General features: G+C 37.5%; 1 protein-coding gene across 1 annotated transcript; it reads right to left on the bottom strand.

Moving 5' to 3' along the window:
* Nucleotides 1–496: 496 nt before the first annotated feature.
* On the bottom strand, nucleotides 497–7,483 carry IL21 (interleukin 21; the record flags this gene model as incomplete). Its single annotated transcript, XM_082838594.1, has 5 exons — nucleotides 7,325–7,483; nucleotides 7,181–7,216; nucleotides 2,554–2,709; nucleotides 607–684; nucleotides 497–520 (listed from the first exon to the last, which is right to left on the bottom strand). Exons 1-5 carry the CDS (start codon nucleotides 7,469–7,471, stop codon nucleotides 497–499), a joined length of 441 nt encoding a protein of 146 aa, XP_082694720.1. The 5' UTR covers nucleotides 7,472–7,483.
* Between the last annotated feature and the right edge of the window lie 3,572 nt (nucleotides 7,484–11,055).

The following is an 11,055-nucleotide window of genomic DNA, read 5'->3' as shown; positions in this document are numbered from 1 at the left end:
CACTTCAACTTTGATTTTCACCCTATGCTTCTATATTCTTCAGATTGAGTGAAGGTATGTAACCTTTTAAGTTATGATCATCAGAAACCTCATTCTTGTCATAATCAAGATCAAGGTTAATCAGTAAATTCCCAAACTGTATTTTTGGTTAAAATTTTTAAGCTTCTCCAAGAAATGGCATAGTTGGCAGTAAGATAAAGTAAAAACTTTAGAGGTCATAGAAATCTATAACACAGGAAATCAGACTCGAATTGAGTAAAAAGTTTTTTCAGGTTGACCAAACACAGAGCATGTGGATCAAACTGAAGTATTGCATAGTGATTTTGGAGGAATAATCCTGACCTTGAACACTTATCTGAGTTTTTTCCCCCATCACTAATATATTGTACTCCTCCATTTGGAATACCAAGAACTGAGTTTCACTACTGTGTTAGAGTATGAAATATAGTGTCCAGCTTCAAGTGAGATCTTTAGGAACCTTCATATTCCGTGTGTTCTAGGAGAGATGCTGATGAATCATCTGTGGAAATAGAATACCATGAGTAACCTCAACATAAGAAGCAATCTGGATAAAGATGAAAGTCAAATATAATTTAAGTTATATACCTTTTGGATGAGTGATTTTAGTCTTTCTAGGAATTCTTTGGGTGGTTTTTTCTCATAAGAATCACATGAAGGACATGTCTAGAAATCAATGAAAGAGTAATAATCTTCTTTAAAGCTTTTTTCCTATTTAATAAAATGTTCATTCAAATTTTATGTTTTCCAATTAGAGACATAAATCATGTTCACTGAAAAACTTTGAGAAGCATATAAAATTGTTCAGAAAATAACAATGAGAAAAATCACTTGTAATCCCATCATTAGAGATGACCACTGCAGTGTTTTGATATGTATCCTCCCAGTAATTTTTTCTTTGCATTTGTGTTATTTACACTGGCTATTAATTTGCCTTTGTTTTAACACAACATAACACAAGCATTCCCTACATATTAAATATTCTTCAAAAATATATCCCATAATGTTTGCTTTGTATTCCTACATAGGATTGAAGTATTGCTATTTTGGGGCATGTAGATTGCTTCTGACTTTTCACTGTTGTATACAATACTGCAATGGACATCTCTGAGTAATTTTTCATGTACATCTTTGTTTTATTCGATAAATTACTAAAAGTAGAATTACTAAATTAAAGGGATAAAAAAATTTAAGGCTTTTGATATACGTTATAAAACTTTTACCTCTATTCACATAGAACTTTCTTACCATTATTGTGCATTGTTAAAAATTTTAATTGAAAAAAATAGGATTTCCTATCTTAACTTGCATTTATTTGATTATGAAGAGATTAAACAATTCTTCACATGTGCATTGCCCACTTATATTTCTCTTTTTAAAAAATCCTTGGTTTATATTCTTTACCCTTATTCCTGTTGAGATACCAAACACCAGGCCATTGCTTGCTGTTTAGCATCTCTAATGCCAGTTTGATGTTGTGGTGAGAGATATTTGACTGAAAGATAAGAGATATAAGTTCTAATTCTCATTCTGGCACTTAATATTCGTGGAGCTTGGGACAAGTCACTTAATATCCTTGGTCTCACTTTCCCATCTATCAAATGAAGGTGCTTAACTGGATAATTCTATGTTCAGTGCCAATATTACCATTCTATGGTCTTTGATATTGGGTTTCAAAGACATGTTCAACTCTTTTCTTCTTTGAGGAAAGTTTTAGAGGGATACTTTTCACATTGCAACCTGGTCAAGCAATCAAAGGAAATAAAAATCATTTTGATATTGTAATTAAGATTTCATTTGAATCACATGTGAAATTCCTTAGAGGAGAGAGAACTGATAGAAAAATTTCTAGTAATTTATCTTATGTGTTTATCCACTGGTTTTGATTAATGCCTGAATTACTCATGAGATTATCTGCATTGCTCATGAGTTGGCGTAAGAGGAAATATACAAGAGGTTCTCAGGGACCACAAAACTAGGGATTATTGAAATTCCCCAGCCAAATAATGGGGTCTACCCATTCAAATGTAGTACTGACTCTGCAGTTGTACAGGACAGTAATAATATTCTTTAAAAGAGGAAGGCAATGTTTGAGATTTATCCTGGTGTCTTGTAGGCTACCTCTTTTCTTTCAGGAAAACTGGGATCTAGCTCCTGTTAATAAGGATACAAGTTATATGTGATCATATAATGAGAGCAGAATATATTTTAACTCTTAAGTCACAATTGGAATCTCTGCCTAATGACTTCCTCACCTTGAAAGCTATATTAATTATTCCAGCTACCAGGGGCTGTTAGCAAATTCTAATTGGATTTCTGGACGCTTTCAAGTTTGTGGACTGAGAAGTGGTGACTTTGCTTCTCAAAACACACTCTATATGATAAGGTATAACATGTAACTGGAAGGAAGGCACTGGAGGCTCTGGCTGTGTGTGTTTTGTGTGTGTGTGTGTGTGTGTGTGTGTGTGTGTGTGCGTGATGTAATAGATATAGTTAGTAAGTACAAATAAGTTAGATGACAAATGACAGTCTTACCAGTTTATGTTTCTGTCTTTTCCCTGCATTTGTGGGAGGTAGTTTCCTCTTCAGCTGTTTAGTTAATACATTAATTATCTTTTCATTGTCTCCGGTATTTGCTGACTTTAGTTGGATCTTCTGAAAACATGAAAAAGCCGACCGCTCACAGTGTCTCTGAAAGAGAAATAATTTGTATAGATGTTAATGAAAGTTATTCAGAAAGTAAAAATGACCTTCCCAATCCTCTTTTCCTACTTCTACTGCAGTGTCTTGGGTCACATTTATTTTAGCAGACAAATGAGGAATGATTTCATGTCCTACTTAATCTTTGGGCTAAAGAGCAGACTCTTGTGATATAAAATTTCCCCATGTTAGGGGAGAGAGGACATTTCCCTGTCTCACAGACAAGAAGAGGGAGCTTTGCTTTGCCACAGTTCTTTATTCCTGATGTCATTTTGAGGTCTGGGTGTTGGGCAGGACTTGGTATTTCATAAGGGAGAGTTAGTTTGGTTTTAGAACACACTTTATGAATTATGAGGCTCTAAGAGGCATTGTGACTGGTGGCAGCTTTGGGTGAGTTACGCTGTAGTCTGATTAAGAATCGTTTCATTTGTCTTTTGTTTCTCTCTACAATGTACGTAGGAGTATCTAACAATGACATACATGTCTTGAGCAGCACCTTATCCTGTACAATGCCTGGCATAGTGTCTTGTTGCTAGTGAGTGCTCAACAAATATTTGTGGAGTGGACAAATGAAGTAAGTGAGTTAAAGCCCCTCCTTTGGGGAAAGGAAGTGGGTGCCTACCTCTGATGGCACATTCCATGCCTAAGATTCAGTACACCTGCTATAGACCATGCGTGACTTTTCTAAAATCCTATTCACACTCTCAAGTCCATTAGGGTGGGATCTGCCTGAATCAAGCAGTCAAGGAACAGAATTTGAGACATGCCTCCCCCGCAATGGGCAGGAAGACTGTCCCTTAGAACGTAAGAGTAATGTCTCAGAGCATGGAGAAGTGGGCAGATCAAGGATCAAAAACTTGACTCTTGCTTTAATCAAATAACCGGTGACTAGTGAATAAGTCAAAATGTTAGAAGTTGAACTGAAAATGAAATGGAATTGATTGGAAGAACAAAATTTATACTGATTTGTTGAAAACATTTTAATGCTGATCTAAGAACTTGTATCCAGGTTACTTTTTTCTTTCAGCAAATGTCTGTATATGATGCTATCCACCACCCTAAAGTTGCTATATTTTCATTTCACCGGTGTATATGGAAGTTACTGCCATGTATACAGAAGCCTCAATTTTTCTCGGTTCCTACAAGGGCCGTCCTATATACAACAATACTACCTGAGTCTTCCCATGACAATCAGCTGAAAATAGCATCTGGCCTGCTTTGCATTTTCCAACCTATATGCTTACCCATTATGAATGTTGATTAATAACATGCATCTTTAAGACACAACCCCATCAGGTTTGCTTTGCATACGTGGCCACAAGCCGAGAACCAGCTTATCTGGTTTCCTTATATCAGAGCAGCTTGCCTCTCATAAGGGCGAGATAGTGTCCTTTACATATGTTTGCCAAAATGCTTATTTAATAGAAACTATATATAAATGTTAATTATAGCACTTTTTTTTCCTTGAAAACCACATGTTCATGTTTGTTGAAGTTTTTTCTTTTCTCTTCTTTTTGACCACAACCGGCTTAACTTACTGGAAAAAAATAATATTCATATTTAAAGAGGTAAATTTTCCAGCTGAAACTGAAAACACTAACTGTTTCATCCGTGATGATCTGAGAAACCAGCATTTCTCACAGAGACCCATTTTGCTGAGTTAACATTTACATGTGGATGTTGAAAGAAAATTAGGTTCCAAAGAACTATAGGGGCCTACCAAATGAACTCCCTTGAGACAGGTATCGCCAAGAGTGGTCAACACAAGCAAGCAAAGATTTTGCACCTGAGAAAGCCTTTCTGAAAACCTCTGAATGGCATCTGGACACCAGTGCCTGTATTGATGGGGCTGTGCTTTCTCTCCTGCCCTTCCTTGTTCACCTGTGTCAATAGACATTGGAATTTTGCTTTGTGCTTTCTGCAAGCAGCAGAGCTATCCCTGGCAATCTGTGGTCCAGGACAAATACCTGCTGGATTTGGCTTCAGATGCACAGTAAAGGCAGCCTCAATAAGGAAAAGAAGCAAAGGAGCTGTTCTGCTAAACTGCCTTAAGGATGTGTTGAGAAGAGGAGTAGAGAGATTAACTTCGATTCAGGCAGCTTAGGTGCCCTGTCACTCAGGATGACCCCGAGTTCACGTGCAGCACTACCATCTGGGAGCAGAGCCACTGTTTTGCTTTGCTGTGCCTTGCAGACTTAGAGGGCAAGGCTTTGTTTCCCTCATCCTTTAACACCTGGAAACATGAGGAGTTATCCATCCTACATTAGTTCTGCAGAATCGAGGCAGCAGTAAGGAAATCAAAAGCAAGAGTAACAAACCACTCTTTTTAGCTAGTCAAGTGCTGCTTTTGCAAGGAGGTGCACTTGGCTTTGTTGATTTGCAATTGAATATTTGAAAATATTTGCTTCCTTACAATTTATTTTTGACCTACTTAACGTTTCTTTCTTTTTTTCTTTTTTTTTTCTTTTTTTTTTTGCAAAGAAAGCCCTGGCCATTCACACTACGAAGTCTTGCTAACTGGGTAAAATTACCTTTGTCCTGCATACAAACTAGGTTTATATCAGGGTTCCTCAACAGTGGCACTGTTGACATTTTCAGATGGATAATTCTTGGTTGTCAGGACTGTCCTGTGCATTCTAGAATGTTTAGTAGCATCCCTGGCCTCTATCTACTAGATGCCAATGGAAACCCCACACACACAATTGTGCCAACTAGAAATTTTTCCAGACAATGCCAAATGTTCTCAGAGGGCAAAATCACCACCAGATGAAGACTACTGATTGTATGATTAGAAAGAGAAAGAAAGATGCCTGGTGAGGCCAATTAGCAACCTTAGATGATCACTACATATCAACATTTATATGCAACATTTAAATGAACTTATTTTCATTAAACTTGTTAATCTTTTTAACTCTTTATAGACTCTGCTTTGATGCTAGCCCTGAAAAACTTGATATAATGCTACTGTGGCCTTGAACTATTTTCTTCTCTCCTGGGTTTGCCTGCCAGCATAGCTTAAAGATCTTAGTAATACCATTATTCACTTGTATCATAGCCAGCATTGCTTGATCAGATTATCAGATAGATACAGTGTCACTGAGACAAAATCCTGTCATTATAAGATAAAAAAGATCTCTCTTTAACAAAGGATATAAAGGAAGTACCCACTGGATCAACTCAAGTTAGAAAGTGGGATATCTAACTTGGAAAGTTAGAGACTGAGCTAAGAATCTCCCCAAAGGACTCTAACCACAGCAGTTAGACAAAAGGCATGAGATGCTAAAAAAGATACGTTTTGATAATTAGGGCATTAAGAAATAGTCTTACTTGTTGGAAAAGTCTTTCCAATGAGCTGAATGTGCTACTTTCATTTTAGGTATTGCTTATTAGAAAAGGACCTAGTAAATGAGAGTGGTTAGCTTCAGAGCTAGAGAGTGAATTTTAGAGAAAAGCAATAGTTGTGACTCATTCACTTTCTAAACTTCTACACATAGTCATTTACGATAATTGTTTTCTTTGCAATGTATCTTCCTAAGTCTCCCCTTTGTAGTGTCCTAATTACTGGTAACACTTTTATAGTTATTCTAATTTATGCAGTTAAAGGTCTGTGACACTGAAAACATTTCCCCCAGTTGTGTTTATATCCTCAGGGTACCAAACCTGAAGACTAGATCGAAGTTACCAAGGAAAAGATCAGCACATAGCACACTTGAACTGTACGCTAGGATAGGCCTCTTCTTCCTGGGACCTAATGGATTTAAATGGCTTAAGAGAACAGGATGACTTGTTGTAAACCATCCTTTCAAAAGACCTCACCGAAGGCCAAAGACAAGACTCATTGAGGCCAAGGTACATGGGAATTATATTCTAAAGGATGGCCTTGATTTCCACACTACCATTCTTCCATGCCGTGCTATAATGTATTCCTTCTTTCTTTCTTCCCTTCTTTTTTTATTCTTTCCTTTCTCTCTTTGTCTCCCTTTCTTCTTTCCTCCCTTTCTTTCTTTTTTTCTCTTTCTTTCTTCCTTTCTAGTTATTAAAAGGTGAATTCTGCTTCTGTGGTATGTGTCTATATTTCATACATAGGTTTACAAAGAGGGCTCAAGAATTTTCATGCACAAGGATTCTTAAAATGTAATTAGTTGGTCATTGTTCAGAAAATGATCATAGTGTAGATTTATTTTCTAGTTTTGTATTCTATCTCAACAATACTACTTGAGAATACTCTTAGAGATATTTGGAGATAAAAGTATATCTTGTAAGGTATGTAGTGTTTTATTGGTTGGCTTGTTGGTGAACCAATGAATATTTGAGCAAAATAGAAATAACTATTTTACCAATTATTAAACCCCGAAATTCATTGAAATTAAGTATATTTCTAAATAATCATGTTAATGCCTCTCTTAATTTGATTTTAAAACATGTCAAATTTATTTTCACAAATAAATTCAACTGGTCTTACCTTTACATCTTCTGGAGCTGGCAGAAATTCAGGGTCCTAGAGCAAAAGAAAATTAGTTCTGAGTTATTTATATAAGTCAAAAAGCTCCTTTTATAGTAATTGAAGAATATTATTTAAACTTTTTTGTGACAAATATGGCCTTACCAAGTCATTCACATAGTTTTTCAGCTGATCAACAATATCTATAAGTTGACGCAGTCTAATCAAGAGGCGATCTTGCCCTTGGAAGCTTGATTTATGGGCCACTGTCCCTGAGAAGAGGACCATCAGGCAGATGACTATTCTCTCCATGTTGCCAGGTCTGGATCTCGTAAGTGCTAGTAGAGCAAGACCTTGGTCTCAGTTTTCACCTCAGTTTGTGAACAGGCTGTCAGTAAAGCTATCTATTTATTCATCCTTCAGGGAGAGATAAAGCCCTCCCATTGCAGCCTGGAAATCTTTGTAAAATGGATGAATGTGAGTAACTCTTTTTTCTTTTCCGCTGGCTAGGTATACGTGTGCATGTGCTAATGCGCGGGGGCAGGGATTGATGGAGTCAACGAAATGTGCCCCATCTGCATCTTAGACAGGAAAAAGAGAGAAATGGGTGAATTCCAATTTTCAGCATGAATCAAGAAGTGTGCACAGTAAATAAAAGCTACTACAAGACTTCAAAGAAGTAAACAAAATACTTTGATGTCTCCTTCTGTGCCTCCCTGGCATCTTACCTGTTCTCCCTGACAGTCATAAGGGCACTTCAATAATGAGTAAAGTGGCAACATGTGCTTTCTTGCAGGATTTTTTCTTGTGGTAGTAACTAGGCTTTTTGACTGAAATCGTCCAGTATTCCATCATAAAGGTAGGAGGAGAGCTACCTTTTAGGAATTTTTAAATATCAGGGGTATTTTCCAAATTAGCAAGAATATTTTAGGTTCTTAATCAGGTTAAATGGTTTAAAGTAGAATGTGCTCCAACTCTTCTCCAAAGCATCTTTAAGTAACATTAATCTCAGTTTCTAACATTTTACTTAACAATCTGATTTATACATATCATCTTATCCCCCAATCAAGATCTCACTCTACCTTCATTCAAAAGAAAGAAAAAAAAGAAACTCTGTAATGTCTATCTCTTCTATATAATGCATCAGTTAAATGAATGAAAAGTGCTAATACTCATTCCTCTCTAAACCAAAATTTTATTTCAAACAACAAAATCCAAAAATACCCATAAGTGACTCTTTTTCTCTTCGGGTGGTGTTACTTATTATTTTCTCTGGGTATGAACAACACATTTCTAACTATGACAGATAGAGGTTAATAAAAAGCTCAAAGTCCAGAAGTGGTTTTACCATCCTCCTCTCTGCTGCTTCTCCTCTCCCTGCTACTCTTCACTCATTTGAGAAAGCTGAATACGATATTCCAGAAACATAGAAGTAGTATTGTAGCTAGTCAACTAGGCCTTACAAATAAAACTCTTGACTATAGATTTTGTTTATCCATTTATTTCTTCATCTGTTTCATCACAAGCTTACAGCCATACTTTTTTCTAAAATGTTATCTGGCTAAGATAAATTGGACTTTGGACTTGATTTGCTTTGAAGGTTGTTTGTAATCTTTTTACCATAAAATAAAGGGATCAAGGTATCTTTTTACCATAAAATAAAGGTATCAAGAAGTCCTCCCTATAATCATTAAATTCCATAGGGGAGGGTTCATGTGTAAACCCATGAAATACATATGGACTTGGGGTTGCCAGTTGGCACCTCAAGATTGCCTGCATCACCTTTGTGCATGCTTTCTGTATCTGCTAGAGAGATGTGAGTCTCCTTGAAGACACTAATCACAGTGTTCAAGAGCTCAATTTCTAAAGCAAAGTGCTTGAATTCAAATCCAGGCCATAACAATTAATTGTACATATGACCCTGGACATGTTATTGCAAAAAGAAGGTAAGTATAGAATCTAATCATAGGGTGTGATGAGGCTTAAATAGACATTCCAAGTAAAAGGGCCAAGTACAGCACACAATAAAATCCCAGAAGATTTGTGTGCTGACCGTGGATGAGGGTAGAGAGGAGAATTTATAGAAGCCTGGAGACTCTAATGGATCCATGGAAGGAAGAACATGGGCAGGTCATCCAAAATACAAGGGTGTTCCTCTGCTGGTCATGAAAAGGTCAATAGTCTTTGGTGCTGCTTAGAGAGAATCACTCATCCCGACTCTGGAGTGCCTCACTACCACCCTAGACACCCCAGTTGCTCCCTGAGACCTCCCAGCCCTCTGCAATCCATCAGCCAGCATGCCAGGATCTCCAAGGTCCCACTCTAGCCTTAGGACCCAAGAGCTTTCTGAGTCAGATCCCCTGCTTTAAGTGGCATTTCAGTTGTTAAGCATTTTGAATTATCACTGCTGGTATAGTAGGCTGAGTAATAATGGCACCCCAAAGATGTACACAACCTCATCCCTGGAACCCGTGAATATGTTACCATCACAGGTGACAAAAGGGACTTTACAGATGTGATTAAATTAAGGATCCTGAGATAATCCAGATTCTCCTGGGTTATCCGTGTGGCCCAATATAATCACAAGGGTCCTTATAAGAGGAAGGCAGGAGTGTCACAGTCAAAGAAGATGTGATGCCAGAAGCCGAGGTCTGAGTGATATGGGGCTAGAAGCCAAAGAATATAGGTAGCCTCTAGAAGCTGGGGAAGATGGGGAACAGGTTCTTCCCTAGAGCCTCCAGAAAGAATGCAGCTAACACCTCAGTTTTAGCCCCATTAAGCTCATTTTGGACTTCTGAAATCCAGAACTGTATAATAACGAATTCGTGTTGTTTTAAGCCACTGATTTTGTGGTAATTTGTTACAGTAGCTGTAGGAACATTACACACCTAGGTATGGAATTTTTACTCTTGGAAGAAGGGTGGGAAAGAGGAAAGGGTGATAAGGAGAGAACTAGTAAAGGCTGGAATTTGGTTTGTTGGGCTTTGGAGGGTGCAGGTAGCGGGGACAAGGAATCATGAAGAAGAGAGGGAAGTAAGATTAGTGTAACTACCATGGGGTATGGGATATTAGGGAGAAGAATGTATAATGAGGACTTTCCTGAAAGTCTCGGTGTATTATAACAGCTTCTTCCTGGCACTGAGAAGGCTTGCTCAGGAGTGACAGTGTGTTTCAAAGTTATGGAGCCCAATTTGCATTGCACTTGAATTTATCACTGTGTTGAGACAGGACTTAAGGTGGGAGTAAAGAGGCTCAGATTTACTTGAGTTATGTATTCTGCTTAGAAATACTAACTTTATTGCTACCTTTGCAGCATCATTTCATTGGGGTGTTAATGTATTTTTACTCTTTAAATTATAATCTTTTTTATTATTTAAATTCAGTCAGTCCTGCCATTAACACTTGTAAGGAAAATGAGAATTTATTTCACTGTGACTGAGATACCAGGGCACAATTTGAGTATAACAAGAACTTTGTGTTTCCTTATATGCGATTTTGTCTGCAAGAAGTACTAGGTGAATGCAGAATCCTGCATCCAACCGAACCGAGCCATATAGGAATGTACAAAATGTACACACACCTCAAACACCCACCAGTCACCTCAGTTTACTGCGTGTGTGATGAGCCCCACCTGTCCACATCTGGTGTTCCATCCTGGGAACCCTCTGTTGCCATTTCTCAATAGCTGGTAGCTGCAACCTCCACGAACAAACTTCAGGTCTTTTTCTAGGTAAAATGCCATATTTATTGTAGTATTTATGTGTTTCTTAACCATTTAACATGTGTAAGACTGCTGTCTTTTTTATTAGCTTCCTGTCATCTTTTTAATGTGTCACTGACAAAGTTTTAGTGTTGTGCCCCTAATCCCATTTCCCCCATAAGCTCTGTGGTTGTTA

This window comes from Leucopleurus acutus (genome assembly GCF_964270905.1).
Source record: "Leucopleurus acutus genome assembly, chromosome: 4".
Taxonomy (NCBI): domain Eukaryota; kingdom Metazoa; phylum Chordata; class Mammalia; order Artiodactyla; family Delphinidae; genus Leucopleurus; species Leucopleurus acutus.
This window is presented reverse-complemented; position numbering and strand designations above follow the sequence as displayed.